This window comes from Malaclemys terrapin, chromosome 2 (genome assembly GCF_027887155.1).
Source record: "Malaclemys terrapin pileata isolate rMalTer1 chromosome 2, rMalTer1.hap1, whole genome shotgun sequence".
Lineage (NCBI taxonomy): Eukaryota > Metazoa > Chordata > Testudines > Emydidae > Malaclemys > Malaclemys terrapin.
Genome location: NC_071506.1, coordinates 286768216 through 286794835, shown reverse-complemented (window position 1 = coordinate 286794835; position 26620 = coordinate 286768216). Strand labels below are relative to the sequence as shown.

Below are 26620 nucleotides of genomic sequence, written 5' to 3'. Positions count from 1 at the left end.
CCCCCATCACCAGCCCCCAGCCCTCAGCCCCTACTCCCCAGCCCCCACTCCCCAGCCCCCATCGCCAGCCCCCACTCCCCAGCCCCTACTCCCCAGCCCCTACTCCCCAGCCCCCACTCCCCAGCCCCCAGTCCCCAGCCCCTAGCCCCCAGCTCGGTGCTTGCCGGGACCGGGCACTGCCATGTGGCAGCAGCTGCAGCACAAAGGCGCGACAGCCCTGCTGTGGCAGGACGGGGGCTTCCTGTGTTGGGATCGGGGCCCCGCAGGTACGGGGGAGCCGAGGGACCCCCCCAGGGGAAGGACCATGGAGATGAGGCGTCGACCTCGCCCTTTGCACCCAGAGCTGGGGGCAGAGCCCCAGGGTTGGGCACAGGCTGGCTGCACCAGGCTCCGTGCTCGCCAGGGCAGCCCCATGGCAGGGGGACCCTGCCCAGCCCAGCTGGGGGTGCTCCAGTTCCCAGGCCTGGGCAGCGGGACTGCAGGGGGCTGGCCAGGGGGGGCCCCTGGGAGCATGAGCCCAGCCCCTCCTCACTCTCAGCCCCTCCTCGCTCTCAGCCCCCCCAATCCCCCCACTCTCAGCCCCCTGCACTCAGCCCCCCTCCCCCCCGCAGCTCTCAGACCCCAGCAGGAAGCTCACAGCCCCTGGGGCCCACATGGGGGACCCAGACCAGCAGCCTGGTGAGTGTCCAGCAGGGGAAGCTTGACCAGACCTGTGACGGGGCCCGGCAGGGGGCGCTGCCCCCCCAGTCTGTGCTGGCCCCTGTGCTGCCGAGAGTGGGGTGAGGGGCTCATCGGGGGATGCTGGAGTGCAGGGGGCTGGGCAGGGAAGGGGGGCAGGGCAGGGGGGTGCTGCGGGGAGGGGCAGTGGGCCCTGAGGGGCAGGGCGGAGGGTGCTGTGGGAGGGCAGGGGGCGCTGAGGGGCAGGGCATGGGGTGCTGTGGGAGGGGGGCAGGGGGCGCTGAGGGGCAGGGCAGGGGGCACTGAGGGGCAGGATGGGGGGTGCTGCGGGGAGCGGCAGGGGGCCCTGAGGGGCAGGGTGGGGAGTGCTGTGGGGGGGCAGGGGGCGCTGAGGGGCAGGGCAGGGGGTGCTGCGGGGGGGCAGGGGGCGCTGAGGGGCAGGGCAGGATAGGACAGGGGGCGCTGAGGGGCAGGGCCAGGGGCCACTGAGGGGCGGGGCGGGGGGTGCTGCGGGGGGGGGCAGGGGGCCCTGAGGGGCAGGGCAGGGGGCACTGAGGGGCAGGGCGGGGGGTGCTGTGGGGGGGGCAGGGGGCCCTGAGGGGCAGGGCGGAGGGTGCTGTGGGAGGGCAGGGGGCGCTGAGGGGCAGGGCGGGGGGTGCTATGGGGGGGGCAGGGGGCCCTGAGGGGCAGGGCAGGGCGCTCTCCCCAGTCACGGCTGCCCCACCTCGGTGATGTCGACGTTGGCTGGGTCCCCCAGCACGGAGCCATCGGGCTGCCGGTACCCGGCGTAGCGGATCAGCTGGCTGTTCCAGATGCGGAAGTCGCCCCGGCCCGGCGCGCGCTGCGGGAAGATGGTGATGGCCGACCTGTGAGAGAGGCGTGGGTCAGAGCCACCCGGCGGCACAGGCCCGGGTAGGCCAGTTGGCCCAGTGGGGGATGGACCTGGGTGGGTACAGGGAGGCGGGTGGCCCCATGGGGGGTGGTGCCGTGGGGGGGAGGGCCCCAGAGGCAGGTGGCCCTGTGGGGGGTGGGCCCGGGTGAGGGGTGGCGCCATGGGGGATGGGCCTGGGGAGGCGTGGGGGCCCAGGTGGGGGACGGGCATGGGGAGGCAGGTGGCCCCATGGGGGATTGGCCTGGGGAGATGGGTGGGTGGCTGGGTTGGGGGTGGCCCCCCGGGGGACGGGCCCAGGGAGGCAGGTGGCCCCAAGGGGGAAGGGCCCGGGGAGGTGGGTGGCCCCAAGGGGGAAGGGCCCGGGGAGGTGGGTGGGCCCAAGGGGGAAGGGCCCGGGGAGGTGGGTGGGCCCCAGGGGGAAGGGCCCGGGGAGGCGGGTGGGCCCCAGGGGGAAGGGCCCGGAGAGGCGGGTGGGCCCCAGGGGGAAGGGCCCGGGGAGGCGGGTGGCCCCAAGGGGGAAGGGCCCGGGGAGCTGGGTGGGCCCCAGGGGGAAGGGCCCGGAGAGGCGGGTGGGCCCCAGGGGGAAGGGCCCGGAGAGGCGGGCATCTCACCGGAGGTTGCCTCGGTTGGTGGCGTACTGGAGGTGGGTGCACAGGAAGCCGAACATCTCCTGGACGCTGGCGCAGTCGCGGGCGTCGAACACCTTCAGGGGGCAGCAGTTAGCGGCAGACCAGCACCCCCTCGGGCCCTCTGCACGACATCCCTCAGCTCTAACCCATAGGCCCCGCTGTCCTCCCTGGCCAGTGCTCACCACCAGTGGCATGGAAGTGCCTGTTCTTCCCTGATCCTGGGAGCAGGAGCCACAGGGGGCCCTGCTGGAGCGGGAGCGGAGCCCTGGGGGGGCCCTGTCCTGGGGGGCAGCAGGAACCCTGGGGGTCCCTGCCTGGGGGCGAGGGGGAGCCCTGGAGGGGCCCTGTCCTGGGGGGCAGCAGGAACCCTGGGGGTCCCTGCCTGGGTGGTTAGGGGGAGCCCTGGGGGGGCCCTGTCCTGGGGGGCAGCAGGAACCCTGGGTGGTCCTGCCTGGGGGTGAGGGGGAGCTCTGGGGGCCCTGTCCTGGGCATTGCCCTGTACTACCCAGATGGCAGCAGTGGTACCCCCCACACCTGCAGCTTGTTCCACTGGATGCGGCCCATGCAGCGGGCGGCGTTGCGCCAGGCCTGCTTGGCCCCAAAGATCAGCTCGGGCTCCAGCAGCTGGTAGGTGCCCGTGGCCTCGATCTCCTGCTCCACCTCCTGCAGCCGCTGCACGTGGACCCTGGAGTCAGCCCTATGGGGAGAGAACAGACAATGTGGGGTGATCCGTCCCGTCGCCCACTCCCAGCTCCTGGCAGGCAGAGGGTTAGGGACACCCAAAGCATGGGGTTGTGTCCCTGCCTGTCCTGGCTAATAGCCATCGATGGTCCTATCTTCTAGGAACTGGTCTAGTTCTTTTTTTGATCTCAGTTATAGTCTTGGCCTTCACAACATCCCCTGGCAGTGAGTTCCACTGGTTGTGTGTTGGGCAGAGGTGCTGGGACTGGGGGGGGGGGGGGGGGCTGCTGCGCCCCTGGCTTGAAGTGGTTTCCATGATATCCATATGGATAAATCTCTGATAATGTTCATATGACTTTACATTGTGCCCGTTCATATAACCTTGTAGTGGGTCTACCCACGTGCGACCTGTTTTCATGAGACTTTGTATCAAAGCCTCATGTAGAAACTTTGCATTGAACCTTGGTATAATATTATAGCCCCTAAGGATAGAATAAGATAAAAGAAAAATGTCTTTTTGCTAGGAGTAGAACAAGATCTCCCCCCCACACTCTTAATCAATTGCCCTGTTGAGGTGTGAATGAGGAAGGCAGCACCTCCAGACAGCTGCAACCCTTGGCGAGGGGCTGGGAGCCAGACCCAAGGACAATAAAATGTGTCAAGTGGGCTCACTGAAGAAGAGCAGACATACTGACGGCCTTGGGGGTTAGAAGCAAGCACCTTCTTTTGAAAACACCCTCTTTGAACAGCATTGGGACAACACCCAGAGGGAGCAGCACAAAGGACCAACGGACACAGACCCAGATTTTGAAGCTGGTACAGATTAGCATGAGAGGGAAGCTGCTGTAAAAGTGAGGTGTCTTGCAGAGGACCCCGGGTCTCGTCTTGTCAACATGGGAGCATCAATCCGGCTCCACCCCTCCCCCATCTAACTCACCTGGCCAGTGCAGTTAAGGGGAGCAACTGATTGGTAACAACAAGTCGACAAGGAGTCTGGTGGCACCTTAAAGACAGATTTATTTGTCAGCCTACTTATCATTGTGGGCCACAATTTGTTACCTGGGCCACAGGTTGAGAGCCACTGCGCCCCCCCAACCCCTATGCCTGGCACCCACCCTGCCCAGATGCAACTGAAGAAGTGAGGTTTTTACCCACGAAAGCTTATGCCCAAATAAATCTGTTAGTCTTTAAGGTGCCACCAGACTCCTTGTTGTTTTTGTAGATACAGACTAACACGGCTACCCCCTGATACTTAACAAGACAGAGTGTGCTTGTGTGTGTGTGTGTGTGTGTGTGTGTGTGTGTGTGAGTGAGTGCATGAGTGTAATATATACTGCTCCATCCCCCGATCCTCTTTGCTGCCCTTCTCTGACCCTTTTCCAGTTCCACTCGATCCTTGAGACCGGGCGTCCAGAGCTGGACACAGTGTTCAAGGTGTGGGCGCACCAGAAAAATGTAGGTTATCTAGTCCAGTCCCTGCACTGAGGCAGGACCATGTATTATCTAGCCCAGGGGTTCTCAGCCTACTTATCATTGTGGGCCACAATGTGTTACCTGGGCCACAGGTTGAGAGCCACTGCGCCCCCCCCAACCCCTATGCCTAGCACCCGCCCTGCCCAGAGACCCCTCCACAGAGTGGGGCCAAGAGTGGACCCCACTGCAGGGCAGCCCCGGCCCCTGCTGCTCGGAGCAGGGAAGGGCAGGGCAGCCCAGCAGCTCTGGACCCCGCCATGGGGGCAGGGCAGGCCCGGCGGCTACGGAACCCACTGTAGTAGTAGGATTTTATGTATGAATTTAATATAATTTAAAATAAAAAATAATAATGTAGCATGTCTTAAATGTATTGGTGTAGGATTTAACCGTATCCCGCCAGCCACCCTTTGTAAACAGCAGAAAGGAACGGCCTAATGGGCCATTGATAAAAATCCATCAGCGGGAATCTGTGTCTGGGTTAATTTCAAGGCAGTAACAGATCTTCGAGGGTCACCACTTTGTTGTAGGTTTAGTATTTTAAAATAACTAAAAGAATGCCAGGATTGTGTTCTTGTGCATCACAGCTTGATGTTCCTGTTCAAACGTTCTTTGTAAATCAGTTCTGTGTTGTGTGGGAATGTGGGTGTTAAAAAATAAATGTAAAGGCCATCGCCGAGCCAGACGTTGGAAAAAACCAAAACCAGATGCAAGAGCGCCAGCAAATTACAACCCGCCCCACTGAAATGTCAAAAAAGGGCAAATTAACAACGCTAAAAATAAAACAGGAGTACTTGTGGCACCTTAGAGACTAACAAATTTATTACAGCATAAGCTTTCGTGGGCTACAGTCCACTTCTTCACTTATGCTCTAATAAATTTGTTAGTCTCTAAGGTGCCACAAGTACTCCTGTTCTTTTTGTGGATACAGACTAACACAGCTGCTACTCTGAAACCTGTCAAAAATAAAACAAGCACCTATCAATGGGGACATGATAGCTGTAAACCAGCCTGGGGTAACTCCCTAAAAACAATAAAAAAACAAAATAATAAAATAAAAATTAAAAAAAACAAGCATTCGTCAAACAACAACTGATTACAGCATGACGGTGCAAAACTCATTGGTCCCAGTGAAGGAAAATCACTATATAAACCAGGTGCTTTGCCATGAAACTTTGGGTTCGTCCTGCCAAGACTTCCCCGGAGCATCGTGTCGCGAACAACAGAACCCGGCTCCTCGCTACCTGTGATCAACCTGGCTGGCCACTAGATTGATCCGGACTCTGGACTGGTAACTAGAACATCGACTGGCGGGACAGTGTGTGTGTGTGTGTGTGGTGTGATTAAATGCATATGCTAATTGTTGTATCTCCAATAAACGCGGCGTATTGCCTTTTCCCCTGAAAAACATCCCGTGTGCTTCTTATAAGCAAAACATTTTTGGTAGAGAATTGCGAGAGGGGCAAGACATGCACTGTGTCTGTTGAACACACTGTGACGTTATTGACATAAATTGGGACCGTATAGATCATTGTTGCAACCAAGGTCCTGTAGTGGCACCAAATCTTGTATAAAGGGGGTCAAATGGGGTGTCTAGGACAAGGTTATGGTTTGCTGGTTATGATTGTGCTGTTTGTGTGTGTGTATCAGTTTTGTAGTCGAAGTTATGAATATTGGCTCTATACTGTCTGTATGGCAAACTTATGCTATGCTGCTGGGTGACATCCCAGACAAGCTGAGATTAGCTCTGCCTAGCCTGCTTGATGGCCCATTAAGGACCATCAGCTATACAATGGACCCATTGAGAGAAGGCAGATACGCCTTGTAACTCAGCAAAGTATGCAGGGACTGGCCCATGTGACTCCAGACTCCATTTTGCTGTAATTTTCCACAGTAAGAACAAAGAGGTGTTCTTACACCTGGAAAAGACTATATAAGGCTGATGCCTCATCTCCATCTTGTCTTCAATCCTGCTTCTTACCTCTGGAGGAACTTTGCTACAAGCTGAAGCTCTGAACAAAGGACTGAATGACCCATCCCAGCTGGGGATGTATTCCAGAGACTTGATTTGAACCTGCAGTTTATTCCATCGCTGCTGCAAGCCTGAACCAAGAACTTTGCCATTACTGTATGTAATTGATTCCATTTAACCAATTCTAACTCTCATCTCTATCTTTTTCCTTTTATGAATAAACCTTTAGATTTTAGATTCTAAAGGATTGGCAGCAGCGTGATTTGTGGGTAAGATCTGACTTGTATATTGACCTGGGTCTGGGGCTTGGTCCTTTGGGATCAGGAGAACCTTTTTCTTTTACTGGGGTATTGGTTTTCATAACCATTTGTCCCCATAACGTGTGGCACTGGTGGTAATACTGGGAAACTGGAGTGTCTAAGGAGATTGCTTGTGAGACTTGCGGTTAGCCAGTGGGATGAGACCGAAGTCCTCCTAGTCTGGCTGGTTTGGTTTGCCTTAAAGGTGGAAAAACCCCAGCCTTGGGCTGTAACTGCCCTGTTTGAGCAATTTTGTCCTGAGTTGGCGCTCTCAGTTGGGTTCCGCCAGAACCGCATTGTCACAGTGGCGTAGTCGTGCTTGGATCCACAGAACCAGGTCAATTAAGCTTTGGGTCAGAACCCCACGCTGTCCAAATTTGAATTTTGGGATTGAGAGTTTTGTTGGTTAAAGAGCTGCTGCAATGGCTGAGCAAAGAGCATATGAGGGACTTGACAAAAAAGCCCTGGAAAATTTGTGTTCTGAAAAGAGGATAAGCTTTAGAAAGAAAGCTACAAATCAAGAACTGAGAAATCTGTTAATAGCCAGTGATCAGGGGGCAAGAGCACAGCCCTTACCTGAGGCTACAGAAGATGCAGAAAAAATTAGGATGCAAAGGGTGACAAGTAAACTGCAATTTGAGCATGAACAGAAGCTAGCAGATCTTCGATTGCTGGAGAAGCAAAAAATAGCAGAGTTAGAAAGAGAGAGAGAGAAAGAGGCTGCTGAGAGAGAAGAGAGAGCTCGTAAGGGGCGTCTAGAGCTGCTCGCTGCTGAGCAGGAGACTCACAAGATGGAACAGGAGACTCACAAGATGGAACAGGAGACGGCCAGACTTCAGCTCCAAGTAATGGAAGAGCGGAGAAAGTCATCCCCACCTGGTACTCCACTTCCCCCCCGCCATGAGAAAAACTGGGAAAGGATGTGTCCCATTTACAATGATACTGAGGATATAGAGGAGTTTTTGTCTACCTTTGAACGCCTCTTCAATCTGTACCAGATCCCTGAGGGTCAGCGAATGCCTGTCCTGCTGACCAGACTGACTGGAAAAGCCAGGGAGGTATTTAATGACTTGGGGGAACAAGAAGCCTTAGATTATGAGCGGTTTAAGGATTCTGTGTTAAGGCGGTTCAAGGTTACTCCTGAATCTTACAGAGTTAAGTTTAGAGAGTTTAAAATGTCTAAGGATTGTACTTTTGTAGAATGTGCTCATAAGCTGATGGGTTTTATTAAAAAGTGGGTTATGGGAGCCAAGGCGCATGGGAGTTTTGAAAAACTGCTGGATTTAATAACTTTGGAACAGTTCTTAGACATTGTGCCGGACAATGTGAGAGCAGCTGTGTGTGACAGGGACCCTGAGTCAGTCCTACGGGCAGCAGAGATTGCGGATGCCCATACCCAAAACAGGGCTCGAGAAGGGTGTAAAACCCGGGGGAAAACTAATCACCATTCTCCCCAGTTCAAGAGGAGGGAAGGATTTAAAAATAAACCTGACTCTTCTAAAGGAGTTCAAGGGGGCCCGGAGGGTAGGAACTCACATCCCAGGACGGAACAGGTTACATGCTATCACTGTGGTATGCTGGGCCACATGAGACCAGACTGCCCGACACTGAAGGGCAGCCCAAAACCAGCAACCCCAAATGCCACGGCCAATGCTAACCCTGTTGTTGTAAACTCACAGGCAAGCTACACAGAGCCCAGCATTGGTGCCCTGTGTGCAAATGCTGTTTCTGTGGTCTCGGAAGAATTTGACCTTAAAACTCACATTAAAGCTAAATATGGGGGAAATAACGCAGAGTTTATTAGCAGTGCAGAAGTGAATGGAGTGAGGTGTATGGCATGGAGGGACACCGCAGCAGATATTACTCTGGTTAAAGCAAGTCTTGTCAGGAAGGAAGATTATTTGCCAGGTGAAGATGTAACTGTTGTAGCCTTATCTAAGTATTTTGTCAGGGTGCCTTTGGCTAAAATCCATCTGAAATGGAAGGGTTTGGAGGGCACCATGGTTGTGGGAGTAAAAGACATAATCCCTAAGGATATTATGATTGGAAATGATATTAAAGCTATGGTCAGTCAAGTTAATACAAACCAGGCACAAGAGAGGATTGATCCTAAGGTTGTGCCTATGGAGGGTTTCTCCAAAAGTTTGTCTTTGGAAAGTAGCTGTTTGGCTGTGAATGAAGTTTCTGAATGTCTATCTAATGTCTCAGAAGTAAATCTGGAATTAGATCAAGCGAAAGGAGAGGAGAACAAGGAGATTTTGGATGAGCCTAGGCAGTCTTGTGAGCTGATGGCTTTATCTAGTCAGCAGTTTGGGGAGGCAAGGAGAGTGGAAGATGAGTGTCCCTATACTCCCAAGAGGAGGAGGAGGGTGGTGGTGGTCGGGGACTCCCTCCTCAGGGGGACTGAGTCATCTATCTGCCGCCCTGACCGGGAAAACCGAGAGGTCTGCTGCTTGCCAGGAGCTAGGATACACGATGTGACGGAGAGACTGCCGAGACTCATCAAGCCCTCGGATTGCTACCCCTTCCTGCTTCTCCACGTGGGCACCAATGATACTGCCAAGAATGACCTTGAGCGGATCACTGCAGACTACGTGGCTCTGGGAAGAAGGATAAAGGAGTTTGAGGCGCAAGTGGTGTTCTCGTCCATCCTCCCTGTGCAAGGAAAAGGCCGGGGTAGAGACCGTCGAATCGTGGAAGTCAACGAATGGCTACGCAGGTGGTGTCGGAGAGAAGGCTTTGGATTCTTCGACCATGGGATGGTGTTCCAAGAAGAAGGAGTGCTAGGCAGAGACGGGCTCCACCTAACGAAGAGAGGGAAGAGCATCTTCGCCAGCAGGCTGGCTAACCTAGTGAGGAGGGCTTTAAACTAGGTTCACCGGGGGAAGGAGACCAAAGCCCTGAGGTAAGTGGGGAAATGGGATCCTGGGAGGAAGCACAAGCAGGAGAGCGCAACAGGGGAGGACTCCTGTCTCATGCTGAGAAAGAGGGACGATCGTTGAGTTATCTTAAGTGCCTATACACAAATGCAAGAAGCCTGGGAAACAAGCAGGGAGAACTGGAAGTCCTGGCACAGTCAGGGAACTATGATGTGATTGGAATAACAGAGACTTGGTGGGATAACTCACATGACTGGAGTACTGTCATGGACGGATAGAAACTGTTCAGGAAGGACAGGCAGGGCAGAAAAGGTGGGGGAGTTGCATTGTATGTAAGAGAGGAGTATGACTGCTCAGAGCTCCGGTATGATACTGCAGAAAAACCTGAGAGTCTCTGGATAAAGTTGAGAAGTGTGAGCAACAAGGGTGATGTCGTGGTTGGAGTCTGCTATAGACCACCAGACCAGGGGGATGAGGTGGACGAGGCTTTCTTCTGGCAACTAGCAGAAGTTGCTAGATCACAGGCCCTGGTTCTCATGGGAGACTTTAATCACCCTGATATCTGCTGGGAGAGCAATACAGCGGTGCACAGGCAATCCAGGAAATTTTTGGAAAGTGTAGGGGACAATTTCCTGGTGCAAGTGCTGGAGGAACCAACTAGGGGCAAAGCTTTTCTTGACCTGCTCCTCACAAACAGGGAAGAACTAGTAGGGGAAGCAAAAGTGGATGGGAACCTGGGAGGCAGTGACCATGAGATGGTCGAGTTCAGGATCCTGACACAAGGAAGAAAGGAGAGCAGCAGAATACGGACCCTGGACTTCAGAAAAGCAGACTTTGACTCCCTCAGGGAACAGATGGGCGAATAACATGAGAGAATAACATGAAGGGCAAAGGGGTCCAGGAGAGCTGGCTGTATTTTAAAGAATCCTTATTGAGGTTGCAGGAACAAACCATCCCGATGTGTAGAAAGAATAGTAAATATGGCAGGCGACCAGCTTGGCTAAACAGTGAAATCCTTGCTGATCTTAAACGCAAAAAAGAAGCTTACAAGAAGTGGAAGATTGGACAAATGACCAGGGAGGAGTATAAAAATATTGCTCAGGCGTGCAGGAGTGAAATCAGGAAGGCCAAATCACACTTGGAGTTGCAGTTAGCAAGAGATGTTAAGAGTAACAAGAAGGGTTTCTTCAGGTATGTTAGCAACAAGAAGAAAATCAAGGAAAGTGTGGGCCCCTTACTGAATGAGGGAGGCAACCTAGTGACCGAGGATGTGGAAAAAGCTAATGTACTCAATGATTTTTTTGCCTCTGTCTTCACGCACAAGGTCAGCTCCCAGATTGCTGCACTGGGCAGTACAGCATGGGGAGAAGGTGACCAACCCTCTGTGGAGAAAGAAGTGGTTCGGGACTATTTAGAAAAACTGGACGTGCACAAGTCCATGGGGCCGGATGCGCTGCATCCGAGGGTGCTAAAGGAGTTGGCGGGTGAGATTGCAGAGCCATTAGCCATTATTTTTGAAAACTCATGGCGATCGGGGGAGGTCCCAGATGACTGGAAAAAGGCTAATGTAGTGCCCATCTTTAAAAAAGGGAAGAAGGAGGATCCGGGGAACTACAGGCCAGTCAGCCTCACCTCAGTCCCTGGAAAAATCATGGAGCAGGTCCTCAAGGAATCAATTATGAAACATTTAGAGGAGAGGAAAGTGATCAGGAACAGTCAGCATGGATTCACGAAGGGGAAGTCGTGCCTGACTAACCTAATTGCCTTCTATGATGAGATAACTGGCTCTGTGGATGAGGGGAAAGCAGTGGATGTGTTATTTCTTGACTTTAGCAAAGCTTTTGATACTGTCTCCCACAGTATTCTTGCCACCAAGTTAAAGAAGTATGGGCTGGATGAATGGACTGTAAGGTGGATAGAAAGCTGGCTAGATCGTCGGGCTCAACGGGTAGTGATCAATGGCTCCATGTCTAGTTGGCAGCCGGTTTCAAGTGGAGTGCCCCAAGGGTCGGTCCTGGGGCCGGTTTTGTTTAATATCTTTATTAATGATCTGGAGGATGGTGTGGACTGCACTCTCAGCAAGTTTGCAGATGACACGAAACTAGGAGGCGTGGTAGATACACTAGAGGGTAGGGATCGGATACAGAGGGACCTAGACAAATTAGAGGATTGGGCAGAAAAAAACCTGATGAGGTTCAACAAGGACAAGTGCAGAGTCCTGCACTTAGGACGGAAGAATCCCATGCACTGCTACAGACTAGGGACCGAATGGCTAGGTAGCAGTTCTGCTGAAAAGGACCTAGGGGTAACAGTGGACGAGAAGCTGGATATGAGTCAACAGTGTGCTCTTGTTGCCAAGAAGGCTAACGGCATTTTGGGCTGTATAAGTAGGGGCATTGCCAGCAGATCGAGGAACGTGATCGTTCCCCTTTATTCGACATTGGTGAGGCCTCATCTGGAATACTGTGTCCAGTTTTGGTCCCCACACTACAAGAAGGATGTGGAAAAATTGGAAAGAGTCCAGCGGAGGGCAACAAAAATGATTAGGGGTCTGGAGCACATGACTTATGAGGAGAGGCTGAGAGAACTGGGATTGTTTAGTCTCCAGAAGAGAAGAATGAGGGGGGATTTGATAGCAGCCTTCAACTACCTGAAGGGGGGTTCCAAAGAGGATGGAGCTCGGCTGTTCTCAGTGGTGGCAGATGACAGAACAAGGAGCAATGGTCTCAAGTTGCAGTGGGGGAGGTCCAGGTTGGATATCAGGAAAAACTATTTCACTAGGAGGGTGGTGAAACACTGGAATGGGTTACCTAGGGAGGTGGTGGAGTCTCCTTCCTTGGAGGTTTTTAAGGCCCGGCTTGACAAAGCCCTGGCTGGGATGATTTAGCTGGGAATTGGTCCTGCTTTGAGCAGGGGGTTGGACTAGATGACCTCTTGAGGTCCCTTCCAACTCTGATATTCTATGATTCTATGATTCTATACCTTATCTGTTTCCTGTGCGAAGAATAGTGACAGTGAAGGAAATGTGCCTGTGTCTGTCAGGGGTATTGACTTGCCTATGGAGGAAGCTACCCCAGTCTCCAAGCAGTTGTCTGTGAACAGCCCGGTGTGCTGGGACAAGGGAAATGAAATCCCAAACTGTATGTCTAGTAAAGGAAAATGTGTCTCCAACTCTTCTTTGTCTGTGGAGCAGACAGAAGGTGCCTTTCGGCCTGTGATGGTTGAAAGTAATTTAGCTGTCTCAGAGTTGGTTCTGAATTCAACTAAAGCCCAGGAAGGGAATGGTCCTAAGTTTGCATCTGCTGGGGAGAATGGCACTGTAACTAGGTTGCATCCAGTTAGTGTCTTAGCAAAATCCCAGAGACCAGACAATTCTGGTGCTTGTATTTTGCCTGTTGCTCATGTGTGGTTGGAGAAGGGTGTAACAACTCTGTCTGATCAGGGTGATACCCTAGCCAGGGCACAAGGAGAGCAGAAAGGTAATTTGGTTGTGGTACCTACGGACAGTTTAACAACTTGTAGCAAAAAGGAAAAAATTCCTAAGCTGGTGTGTGGCAAAGAGAAGGGAAATATTTCTAACCTTTTATCTAGGAAGTCTATGCGTTTGCCTGAAAGGGGATTGTGTAGAGATCTGCTTGATGGGCCAAAGGTGATCCTGAATGTAAGTAAGACCCAGACAGAGTCTGTTGTTGCTCAGGAAAGTGTTCCTTTAGAGCAAGCCCTAGGTGAAGAGGGTAAGGGCAGAATTTCTGTGAGGGGTGAATTGCTGCTTAGAAAAGCTCCTGGAGAAAAGAATCCTCATGGTAATCGGTGCAAGCAGTTCCCTGCAACTGAAGGGTGTGAGAGTGATTTAATCAAGGAAGTTTCAGTTCCTAGCAGCCAAAAATTGTCTGTTGTGAATGGATCCACTAACTTTCTTTTTAAAAGATCCAGTGTGGGTAGCTTTGAGAAGGTCTCAGAGGAAGTAAAAGTTGTTAAGGAATTGAGGCAGCCCTATAACCAAGTGGCTGTGTGGGGCCAACATGTTGGGGAGACAATGGTGTTGGAACAGGAATGTCGCCACTCTGATTCTTTAAATGAGCAGTTTGTGCTTCAGGGTTTGAGGACAGATTTGGTTACTTATGTGTCAGAGCAGAGCAGTTTTATGGCAAAATGCTTGAGGATGTGGGGGAGAGCAAGCACACTCTCACCCGCAAACTCTTTGGATTTGTGTGGTATCTCTTTAAGACGGAGTCCAGCCTTGCAAATTATAGCAGTTACGAATATGAAAACTGGTGGACTGGCTCTGGTCTGGGATAGTGCAAATTACTTGCCTGGCTGGGAAAGGGAGGACTTGCTAATAGCTGTTAGCACAGAGAGCCCACCCCATCAGCCAGTGAATTCTGTTAAGCAAGAAAAATCAGGGTTTGATCCTGCTGGACAAGGGGGAAAGAGAAAACTGAATTTTGCAAAGGAAAGCCACAGGTTAACCCTAAAATGCCCAAACTCCAATGGTATTGAGCCAAAGGTGTGGCATGACAAACATGATTGTAGATGGACACTTGCAATGAACTTGTTGTTATTGCTAAATTTTGTAATGAATGTGTTGCTATTGCCACAGACTGTAAAAATGTACAATGTGCCTAATCTTTTGGAGGATCCCTTGAACGTGTTAAAAGGAATACATAAGAACACACGTTATGTTAAAAGGCCTTGTTACACTGGGGTTTCACAGTTCATGCCTATAAACAATATGGGAACTTTTCACAGGGGAAAAGACATTCCAGACCTAATGTGCTGTATGAAAAGGAAGACTGAGGCACACTACCATATTGCTTTCATGGCTAAATGCCAAGATTCCTGTACTATGAAGAACATTAATATCTGCATTTATTCAATGTTAATGGGGTTCCAAACATTTGCCCGAGTTTGTATGGATAAAGTAGCGGTTTTCTTTAGCTCTTGGCAAGATCACATGAGACATACAGGAACCATGCTGCCAGAGCAGATCCAATCCACTATTGTTCTAACTAAGTGTTACCTTTCAGAGTAACAGCCGTGTTAGTCTGTATCCGCAAAAAGAAGAACAGGAGTACTTGTGGCACCTTAGAGACTAACAAATTTATTAGAGCATAAGCTTTCGTGGACTACAGCCGAAGAAGTGGGCTGTAGTCCACGAAAGCTTATGCTCTAATAAATTTGTTAGTCTCTAAGGTGCCACAAGTACTCCTGTTCTTCTTTAAGTGTTACCTTGAGTTTGTAAAGAGGTTCAATCATGTGGTTGAACATGATTTTGATAAACCATTTCTGTTATACACTGGTACGGCTTCTAACCCAATACTAGCTGTAGTGAGATGGAACCCAGGATGGGGAGCTCTTGGGATGCAGTCAGGGATGTTTGTGTCATCCCTTCCTGCATCAATTTTGCGTTGGGGGTGTGACGTTATTGACATAAACTGGGACCGTATAGATCATTGTTGCAACCAAGGTCCTGTAGTGGCACCCAAATCTTGTATAAAGGGGGTCAAATGGGGTGTCTAGGACAAGGTTATGGTTTACTGGTTATGATTGTGCTGTCTGTGTGTGTGTATCAGTTTTGTAGTTGAAGTTATGAGTATTGGCTCTATACTGTCTGTATGGCAAACTTATGCTATGCTTCTGGATGACATCCCAGACAAGCTGAGATTAGCTCTGCCTAGCCTGCTTGATGGCCCATTAAGGACCATCAGCTATACAATGGACCCATTGAGAGAAGGCAGATACGCCTTGTACCTCAGCAAAGTATGCAGGAACTTGCCCATGTGACTCCAGACTCCATTTTGCTGTAATTTTCCACAGTAAGAACAAAGAGGTGTTCTTACACCTGGAAAAGACTATATAAGGCTGATTCCTCATCTCCATCTTGTCTTCAATCCTGCTTCTTACCTCTGGAGGAACTTTGCTACAAGCTGAAGCTCTGAACAAAGGGCTGAGGACCCATCCCAGCTGGGGATGTATTCCAGAGACTTGATTTGAACCTGCAGTTTATTCCATCGCTGCTGCAAGCCTGAACCAAGAACTTTGCCATTACTGTATGTAATTGATTCCATTTAACCAATTCTAACTCTCATCTCTATCTTTTTCCTTTTATGAATAAACCTTTAGATTTTAGATTCTAAAGGATTGGCAGCAGCGTGATTTGTGGGTAAGATCTGACTTGTATATTGACCTGGGTCTGGGGCTTGGTCCTTTGGGATCAGGAGAACCTTTTTCTTTTACTGGGGTATTGGTTTTTATAACCATTTGTCCCCATAACGTGTGGCACTGGTGGTAATACTGGGAAACTGGAGTGTCTAAGGAGATTGCTTGTGAGACTTGCGGTTAGCCAGTGGGATGAGACCGAAGTCCTCCTAGTCTGGCTGGTTTGGTTTGCCTTAGAGGTGGAAAAACCCCAGCCTTGGGCTGTAACTGCCCTGTTTGAGCAATTTTGTCCTGAGTTGGCGCTCTCAGTTGGGTTCCGCCAGAACCGCATTGTCACACACACTGATAAATATTGCTACAAGTTATCCCATCGGTATCCCAAGGTGATCGATCATACAGGTGTGCACCCCCCGGCTCGTAGAAATACCGGGCAATAGAGAGAGGATTAGAGTCCTCACTCTGACCCGTCTGTTGGGGAAAACTATATAGATAAAAGATATACAAACTGTCTAGGTATACACCCCTTTGGTCGTAGAAGTGCTGGGTCATAAGGGGAAGGGTTAGAGTCCTTGCTCCCACCCATCTGTCTGGGGAAAATTGCACAGGTGAATATACTCTCGGTCGTAGCAGGATTGAGCCCAAAAGGTAGGGGGCTTAGTGTTCCCCGCTCCTGTTCTGTCAGGCAGGGTTTTAGTGGGTACAGACTGTTTGTGTTAAGTAAGTCCCAGCGCAAGTGTGGGCACAGAAAAATTATAAAGGTAAAGAAAATTCATAAAAAAATATGTTCAGGGGAAAAGAATCCCCTAAAAACAAAGCTCAAAAAGAGCAGAAAAAAGTACTATGCTGTGACGTTATGAGTGTAATATAATATCTCATTGAAAGGTGACAGGGCCAGAAAGAGTTAATTAACTCACAGACTGTCCTGATCCATGGCGGAACTTTAGAGACTGGTTAGGAAGATGTGTAAATGAACAGAGCTGTGAAATGCAGCCGGCATTGTTAGAGGTAGAAGGGAAGATGTTTGCTCAGGTCTTGTGATGTCAGCAAACAAGTCTTGTCTATTGCTATAGCTTTGATTCAAAGATCAAAAAAGAAGTATTAACATTTAGGAAGACACTTAAGTGAAATAGTATTATTGTCTATACGTCTCTTTGAAGGTTGTGGTAACCTGTATCTGAACTGTTTAATGGATAAATGACCCTGTGCTAATTGCCAGGATGTTTGGGAGAAGGAGAGTTAGGCCTATTGTTTTCTCAGGGCAAAAGGCTGCTGGAAATGTAGAAGAACCCTGGGACACGATCCTGCTTCATCTCAGATCTGCTTTGGGTTTCCAGAGGAGGAAACCTTAAGCCACAAGGATTGAGATCCCCAGTCACTGACTGGAGTCACGCTGAATATGGACATTGGACTATAACCTCTGGACTATTTCTAAAAGGACTTTTGGCAACTACAAGCTCATCTCTGCTATGTACCTGAACCTCAAGAATTGAATTCAAGTCTGTCTGTATATTGATCTTTTAACCAACACTCTCTCTCTTTTCTTTTTTAATATATTTTAGCTTAGTGAATAAGAATTGGCTATAGCGAGTATTTTGGGTCAGATCTAATTTATAATTGGACCTGGTTATGTGGCTGACCCTTTGGGATTGGAAGAACCTTTTCTTTTATATGATGAGATAAGATTTTCAGTAATCATCATCATATCTGACAGGTGTGTCTGGACGGAGGCTTGAGGCTGGGCACTTTAAGGAAACTGCGTTGTTTGGACTTCTGAGTAACCAGGGAGGTAACACAGAAGCTGTTTTGGGCTGGTTGGTAAATCTAAGTATTGGAATAACCCCCAGCTTCTGGGGTTTGTCTGCCCCGTTTTGTTTGCAGTTCACCCTCATTGAGTGACCTCAGCTGGCTCCCACGGGCAGCATTGTCACACATGCATACAAGAAACGACTCCTTTTAGGAAAATTTTGCAAAAGTTTGGGCAGAGCCCATGGACTGAACAAGCATTAGCCGATGTCCATATTATAGCTGATTTGGAAGATAGATCAGCAAAATATCTATTGGTCTACAGGCCATCGACCCTGATAAAAAGAGACTCTGCTGCAATTTAGCTTCTGTGGCCGCCCCAGATCCCTCCATGCCGATGGGGCAACCTGGCAGCCTGGAACCCAGCCACGCGGGCCCTGCGGCCTTTAGCACACAGCTGGGCTGCAGCTGTGTGCTAACTGGGCCGCGCGTTGAGAACCACTGATCTAGACCATCTTTGTCTAACCTGCTCTTAAAAACCTCCAGTGACGGAGATTCCACGACCTCCCTGGGCAATTTATTCCAGGGCTTAACCACCCTGACAGTTAGGAGGTTTTTCCTAACGTCCAAGCTAAACCTCCCTTGCTGCAGTTTAAGCCCATTGCTTCTTGTCCTGTCCTCAGAAGTTAACGAGAACAATTTACCTCCCTCCTCCTTGTAACAACCTTTTATGTGCTTGAAAACTGTTCTCATGTCCCCTCTCAGTCTTCTCTGCTCCAGACCAAACAGACCCAGTTTTTTCAATCTTCCCCCATAGGTCATGTTTTCTAGAACTTTCATCAGTTCTGTTGCTCTTCTCTGGACTTTCTCCAATTTCTCCACATCTTTCCTGAAATGTGGAGCCGAGAACTGGACACAATACTCCAGTTGAGGCCGTATCAGATTAGGGTAGAGCGGAAGAATTACTTCTCATGTCCTGCTTATCACTGTAACAAAGTGGGTTTTCCCTGGTTATGCTGTATGTGAGTCTAACTGTTTTGCATGAATACTGTGTGTGTCTCAGTTTCCCTGTGTATTGCACCAATGCCTGGGTGGTCGGGATAAAGGATAAAGGTGTGTGACTTTTGCTGAGACCCTCGGGGCCACGTGAGGAGGCTCCAGCTGCCTGCACGTAAGGGATGGCAGATGCCCCTCGTTAACTGAGAAGCAGGAGGGGGATGCGACCAGGTGACCCTGAAAGGAGTCACGCTACGCAGACTCCTGGCTGGCTCCATTCAGAGCATCAGGCCTGTGACTGTCACAACAACACGCCTGCTAATACAGCTTATATTTAGCTTGTGAGCCACTATGACCCCCAGATCCCTTTCTGCAGGCCTCCTTCCTAGGCCGTCATTTCCCATTTGTACGTGTGCAACTGATGGTTCCTTCCTAAGGGGAGCACTTGGCATTTGTCCTTATTGAATTTCATCCTATTTACTTCAGACCATTTCTCCAGTTTGTCCAGATCATTTTGAATTTTAATCCTATCCTCCAAAGCACTTGTGTGATGAAGCAGGGGGTTTTCTTGTTTTTTCCAATGGTTTGCATGCAGAGCGGGTGGGACTCAGTTTCCCTGGGAGTTACTGGTTAAATGAGGTGGTGGGAGAGGGAGTTTGTTGTTTCAGAGGGCCAGCCAAAGGCCTGGAGGACGGATACCCCAGCGACTGGCGACCTGGTGACCGGGAGGCCCAGCTCGGGAGTCACAGCCGGTTCTGGCCAGTGGGAGGACAATGGTAGGGTTACCATATTTTAAGTGTCCCAAAAGAGGACACTCCACGGGGTCCTGGCCCGTCCCGACTCCACCCCTGTCCCGCCCCTTCCCGCCCCAACTCCACCCCCTCCCCTGAACGCTTCGCCCCCTGCCCCTCCCCCTCCCGTGCTTCCCACAAACATTTGATTCGCGGGAAGCCTGAAGCAGGCAGGCAACAGGTAAGCTGGGGCTGGGGGCGCGAGGAGGTGCGGCTCAGTCCGGCCCTCCCAGCCGAGCGGCTCCCTCTGGCGGCCGGCTGGCCCAGCCCAAGAGGCTCTGGCCCCGGCGCTGGCCCCCGGCCGAGCACCGCCGGCCCGGCCCCTGCCCCCGGCCAAGCACCCCCCGGCTGAACATAGCCGGCGCTGGCCCCAGCCCCGGCCCCCGACCCCGGCCCCGGCCCTGGCCCCGCACCACCGGCCCCGCGGCCCCCAGCCGAGCACTGCTGGCCCCAGCGGCTCCGGCCCCTGGGCCGAGCACCGCCGGCCCCTCCCTCCCTATTTTCCTGGACATAGAATCATAGAATCATAGAATATCAGAGTTGGAAGGGACCTCAAGGTTTTTCATTCATAGATTCATAGATTCTAGGACTGGAAGGGACCTCGAGAGGTCATCGAGTCCAGTCCCCTGCCCGCATGGCAGGACCAAATACTGTCTAGACCATCCCTGATAGACATTTATCTAACTTACTCTTAAATATCTCCAGAGATGGAGATTCCACAACCTCCCTAGGCAATTTATTCCAGTGTTTAACCACCCTGACAGTTAGGAACTTTTTCCTAATGTCCAACCTAGACCTCCCTTGCTGCAGTTTAAACCCATTGCTTCTTGTTCTATCCTTAGAGGCTAAGGTGAACAAGTTCTCTCCCTCCTCCTTATGACACCCTTTTAAATACCTGAAAACTGCTATCATGTCCCCTCTCAGTCTTCTCTTTTCCAAACTAAACAAACCCAATTCTTTCAGCCTTCCTTCATAGGTCATGTTCTCAAGACCTTTAATCATTCTTGTTGCTCTTCTTTGGACCCTTTCCAATTTCTCCACATCTTTTTTAAAATGCGGCGCCCAGAACTGGACACAATACTCCAGCTGAGGCCTAACCAGAGCAGAGTAGAGCGGAAGAATGACTTCTCGTGTCTTGCTCACAACACACCTGTTAATACATCCCAGAATCACGTTTGCTTTTTTTGCAACAGCATCACACTGTTGACTCATATTTAGCTTGTGGTCCACTATAATCCCTAGATCCCTTTCTGCCATACTCCTTCCTAGACAGTCTCTTCCCATTCTGTATGTGTGAAACTGATTTTTCCTTCCTAAGTGGAGCACTTTGCATTTGTCTTTGTTAAACTTCATCCTGTTTAACTCAGACCATTTCTCCAATTTGTCCAGATCATTTTGAATTATGACCCTGTCCTCCAAAGCAGTTGCAATCCCTCCCAGTTTGGTATCATCCGCAAACTTAATAAGCGTACTTTCTATGCCAATATCTAAGTCGTTGATGAAGATATTGAACAGAGCTGGTCCCAAAACAGACCCCTGTGGTACCCCACTCGTTATGCCTTTCCAGCAGGATTGGGAACCATTAATAACAACTCTCTGAGTACGGTTATCCAGCCAGTTATGCACCCACCTTATAGTAGCCCCATCTAAATTGTATTTGCCTAGTTTATCGATAAGATATCATGCGAGACCGTATCAAATGCCTTACTGAAGTCTAGGTATACCACATCCACAGCTTCACCCTTATCCACAAGGCTCGTTATCCTATCAAAGAAAGCTATCAGATTGGTTTTACACGATTTGTTCTTTACAAATCCATGCTGGCTGTTCCCTATCACCTTACCACCTTCCAAGTGTTTGCAGATGATTTCCTTAATTACTTGCTCCATTATCTTCCCTGGCACAGAAGTTAAACTAACTGGTCTGTAGTTTCCTGGGTTGTTTTTATTTCCCTTTTTATAGATGGGCACTATATTTGCCCTTTTCCAGTCTTCTGGAATCTCTCCCGTCTCCCATGATTTTCCAAAGATAATAGCTAGAGGCTCAGATACCTCCTCTATTAGCTCCTTGAGTATTCTAGGATGCATTTCATCAGGCCCTGGTGACTTGCAGGCATCTAACTTTTCTAAGTGATTTTTAACTTGTTCTTTTTTTATTTTATCTGCTAAACCTACCCCCTTCCCATTAGCATTCACTATGTTAGGCATTCCTTCAGACTTCTCGGTGAAGACCGAAACAAAGAAGTCATTAAGCATCTCTGCCATTTCCAAGCTTCCTGTTACTGTTTCTCCCTCTTCACTGAGCAGTGGGCCTACCCTGTCTTTGGTCTTCCTCTTGCTTCTAATGTATTGATAAAAAGTCTTCTTGTTTCCCTTTATTCCTTAGCTAGTTTGAGCTCATTTTGTGCCTTTACCTTTCTAATCTTGCCCCTGCATTCCTGTGTTGTTTGCCTATATTCATCCTTTGTAATCCGTCCTAGTTTCCATTTTTTATATGACTCCTTTTTATTTTTTAGATCATGCAAGATCTCGTGGTTAAGCCAAGGTGGTCTTTTGCCACATTTTCTATCTTTCCTAACCAGCGGAATAGTTTGCTTTTGGGCCCTTAATAGTGTCCCTTTGAAAAACTGCCAACTCTCCTCAGTTGTTTTTCCCCTCAGTCTTGATTCCCATGGGACCTTACCTATCAGCTCTCTGAGCTTCCCAAAATCTGCCTTCCTGAAATCCATTGTCTCTATTTTGCTGTTCTCCCTTCTACCCTTCCTTAGAATTGCAAACTCTATGATTTCATGATCACTTTCACCCAGGCTGCCTTCTACTTTCAAATTCTCAACGAGTTCCTCCCTATTTGTTAAAATCAAGTCTAGAACAGCTTCCCCCCTAGTAGCTTTTTCAACCTTCTGAAATAAAAAGTTGTCTCCAATGCAGTCCAGGAATTTGTTGGATAGTCTGTGCCCCGCTGTGTTATTTTCCCAACATATATCCGGATAGTTGAAGTCCCCCATCACCACCAAATCTTGGGCTTTGGATGATTTTGTTAGTTGCTTAAAAAAAGCCTCATCCACCTCTTCCACCTGGTTAGGTGGCCTGTAGTAGACTCCTAGCATGACATCTCCCTTGTTTTTTACCCCTTTTAGCCTAACCCAGAGACTCTCAACACTTCCGTCTCCTATGTCCATCTCTACCTCAGTCCTAGTGTGTACATTTTTAATATATAAGGCAACACTTCCTCCTTTTTTCCCCTGTCTATCCTTCCTGAGCAAGCTGTACCCATCCACACCAACATTCCAATCATGTGTATTATCCCACCAAGTTTCAGTGATGCCAACAATGTCATAGTTGTATTTATTTATTAGCACATCCAGTTCTTCCTGCTTATTCCCCATACTTATTCATAGATTCATAGATTATAGGACTGGAAGGGACCTCGAGAGGTCATCGAGTCCAGTCCCCTGCCCGCATGGCAGGACCAAATACTGCCTAGACCATCCCTAATAGACATTTATCTAACCTACTCTTAAATATCTCCAGAGACGGAGATTCCACAACCTCCCTAGGCAATTTGTTCCAGTGTTTAACCACCCTGACAGTTAGGAACTTTTTCCTAATGTCCAACCTAGACCTCCCTTGCTGCAGTTTAAACCCATTGTTTCTGGTTCTATCCTTAGAGGCTAAGGTGAACAAGTTCTCTCCCTCCTCCTTATGACACACCTTTATATACCTGAAAACTGCTATCATGTCCCCTCTCAGTCTTCTCTTTTCCAAACTAAACAAACCCAATTCTTTCAGCCTTCCTTCATAGGTCATGTTCTCAAGACCTTTAATCATTCTTGTTGCTCTTCTTTGGACCCTTTCCAGTTTCTCCACATCTTTTTTAAAATGCGGCGCCCAGAACTGGACACAATACTCCAGCTGAGGCCTAACCAGAGCAGAGTAGAGCGGAAGAATGACTTCTCGTGTCTTGCTCACAACACACCTGTTAATGCATCCCAGAATCATGTTTGCTTTTTTTGCAACAGCATCACACTGTTGACTCATATTTAGCTTGTGGTCCACTATAACCCCTAGATCCCTTTCTGCCGTACTCCTTCCTAGACAGTCTTTTCCCATTCTGTATGTGTGAAATTGATTTTTCCTTCCTAAGTGGAGCACTTTGCATTTGTCTTTGTTAAACTTCATCCTGTTTAACTCAGACCATTTCTCCAATTTGTCCAGATCATTTTGAATTATGACCCTGTCCTCCAAAGCAGTTGCAATCCCTCCCAGTTTGGTATCATCCGCAAACTTAATAAGCGTACTTTCTATGCCAATATCTAAGTCGTTGATGAAGATATTGAACAGAGCCGGTCCCAAAACAGACCCCTGCAGTACCCCACTCGTTACGCCTTTCCAGCAGGATTGGGAACCATTAATAACAACTCTCTGAGTACGATTATCCAGCCAGTTATGCACCCACCTTATAGTAGCCCCATCTAATTTGTATTTGCCTAGTTTATCAATAAGAATATCATGCGAGACCGTATCAAATGCCTTACTAAAGTCTAGGTAGACCACATCCACCGCTTCACCCTTATCCACAAGGCTCGTTATCCTATCAAAGAAAGCTATCAGATTGGTTTGACATGATTTGTTCTTCACAAATCCATGCTGGCTGGTCCCTATCACCTTACCACCTTCCAAGTGTTGGCAGATGATTTCCTTAATTACTTGCTCCAAATACTTCTCGCATTTGTATATAGGCATCTAAGATACTAGGTCATCTAGTCCAACCCCCTGCTCAAAGCAGGACCAATTCCTAGCTAAATCATCCCAGCCAGGGCTTTGTCCGGCTTTTGGGGATTTCCTCCTGGACGGTGATTTGAGGCCCAAAAAGCCGGACATGTCTGGGAAAATCCGGACGTATGGTAACCCTAGACAATGGGCTGTGAAGAGAGGACCCCGGTGACCTGACCAGCCAGTTTCAGCCAGAGGGGAGCAAAGGACGGCTGAGAGAGGAAGAGAGGAGGCCCAGGCAACCTGTTTACCTGGAACAGAAGACAAAGGACAGAGGCGGGACTTGGGGGGCGGTGATAAAGGATGCCCAGCTGGAAGCGGGGAGTGACGTTATTGACATGAACAGGGACCATATAGATCATTGTTGCAACCAAGGTCCTGTTGTGGCACCAAATCTTGTATAAAGGGGGTCAAATGAGGTGTCTCAGACAAGGTTCTGGTTTGCTGGTCATGGTTAGGCTCTCTGGGTGCATGGATCAGTTTTGTATTTAAAGTTACAAGATTGGCTCTAGACTGTCTGTATTTCACACTTGTGCTCTGCTTCTGCAGATAGACCTGGTGACTCAGCAAGGCAGGGCCAGGCCTAGGGACAGAACTCGGAGGTATTTCTATGCCATGTGCTGGGCAGCTTGTCTTTGGGACAAAGAAATCAGAGCCCACATGGCAAGAGACTATAAAAGGCTGCTGCAGATCCTCCATCTTGTCTTCAATCCTGCTTCTTACCTCTGGAGGAACTTTGCTACAAACTGAAGCTCTGAACAAAGGACTGAGGACCCATCCCAGCTGGGGATGTTCCAGAGACTTGATTTGAACCTGCAGTTTATTCCATCACTGCTACAAGCCTGAACCAAGAACTTTGCCATTACTGTATGGAATTGATTCCATTTAACCAATTCTAGCTCTCATCTATATCTTTTTCCTTTTATGAATAAACCTTTTGATTTTAGATTCTAAAGGATTGGCAACAGTGTGATTTGTGGGTAAGATCTGATTTGTATATTGACCTGGGTCTGGGGCTTGGTCCTTTGGGATCAGGAAAACCGTTTTTCTTTTACTGGGGTGTGACGGAGCAGGGAGCAGGGCAGATTTGACCTGGGAATGTTGCAGGGGGGTTGCAGTGGGGATGTGGGACTTCCCTTGAAGGAAGCTACCTGAGCTGTAACCTGAGCCAGGAACGGGGGTGGGGAGAATTAACACCTTCTGCCCGGGAGACTGAACAAAGGAGAGGAGCAGCGGGAGGGGCTTGGGGTTTAGTTTCGGTTTGAGCTGGGTGGTGCAACGCAGGGAACCCCAAGCTGGGGTCTAAGCTCCCTGAACCTCCCAGAGGGACCTAATTGAGGGGGTCTGGTCGTACCTACACGCTCTGCTTGAGACTGTGTTCCTGTCCTTAAATAAACCTTCTGCTTTACTGGCTGGCTGAGAGTCGCAGTGAATCTCGGGAAGAGGGGTGCAGGGCCCTAACTCCCCCACAATCCGCAACAACTGGTGGCAGCGGCGGGATCTACTGCACCCCGTGGACGGCGCTTCCTGCAGTAAGTGACTGGGGAGCAGTAAAACGAAGGGGGATTGACGGGGACCAGGCGTGCTGAAGAGTGAGAGAGAGACGGTTATTACCCCTGGGAGTGTGTGACCAGCGAGAAGGACTTTTGCAGTAACAGGGTCCCCCGGGGGGATCGCAGCGAGTGGTCCCAGGGGCGGAGGAGTCTGCAGCTCGACCCTGGCAGAGAGGTGGTGACCTCGAGAAGGGCTGGCACACTAGGGGGCCCCCTGGGAACTGTGGGGAGCTGTGAGCACACAAGCCGGTGAGTGGCCAGCAGGAAGATGTATGCCAAGCGGCTTAAGAGCGACCTGGTGGAGCTGTGCAAGCAGAGGCGGCTGCGCATTGGGAGGCTCACCAAAGAACAGCTCATTGCCCAGCTGGAGGCGGAAGATCGCGCGAATGAACTGATCCCTGTGTCTCAGGGAAGCAGCCTGGCAAATGCAGCGCAGGCACCAGTGTCTGTCCCAGCTGGGAGTGGTCAGCCGGCTGCTGAGGGCTTCCCGAGACCCCTCCTTCCTATGCCTAGGGGAAGGGTGGGGAGGAGCCCAGCAAATACCGAAGGCGCCGTGAACCCCCCGGCCAGCAGGGGGTCCCCCCGGCGAAGCCCACCGGCCAGCAGAGGATCCTCCCGGCGGCGTTCGGCATCCGGGGAGCGGAATTGGCTGGAATGGGAGAAAGAGCTAAAACTGAGAGAGCTGGAGGATCGTGAACAACAGAGACAGCATGAACGGGAGGAGAAAGAGAGACAGAGACAGCATGAAGAGAGACAGCGTCAGCATGAACGGGAGGAGAAAGAGAGACAGCATCAGCGTGAACGGGAGGAGAATGAGAGACAGCGTCAGCATGAAGAGAGACAGAGACAGGAGAATGAGAGACAGCGTCAGCATGACCTGGAACTGGCGAGATTGAAGGGCAGCGAACCCCCGGCTGCGGTGTGTGAGGGGGGACCCAGGACTGCACGGAGCTTTGATAAGTGCATCATGGCCCCATACAAGGAGGGGGAGGACATGGATGACTTCCTGGAGGCCTTTGAGACGGCCTGCGAGCTGCACCGGGTGGATCCCGCGGACAGACTCCGGGTCCTTACCCCCTTACTGGACCCCAAATCCGTGGCATTGT

At 50.3% G+C, this 26620-nt stretch overlaps 1 protein-coding gene across 1 annotated transcript in view; it reads right to left on the bottom strand.

The window, feature by feature from the left end:
* The window catches only part of NOS3 (nitric oxide synthase 3), a 90589-nt gene that overhangs the window by 49302 nt on the left and 14667 nt on the right, over positions 1 to 26620 (bottom strand). Inside the window, exons 4-6 of the mRNA XM_054016841.1 lie at positions 2734 to 2896; positions 2182 to 2273; positions 1403 to 1544 (exon numbers count right to left, since the gene is read on the bottom strand). Of these exons, the coding sequence (XP_053872816.1) occupies positions 1403 to 1544; positions 2182 to 2273; positions 2734 to 2896 (397 nt within the window). The remainder of the gene's footprint in view (positions 1 to 1402; positions 1545 to 2181; positions 2274 to 2733; positions 2897 to 26620) is intronic.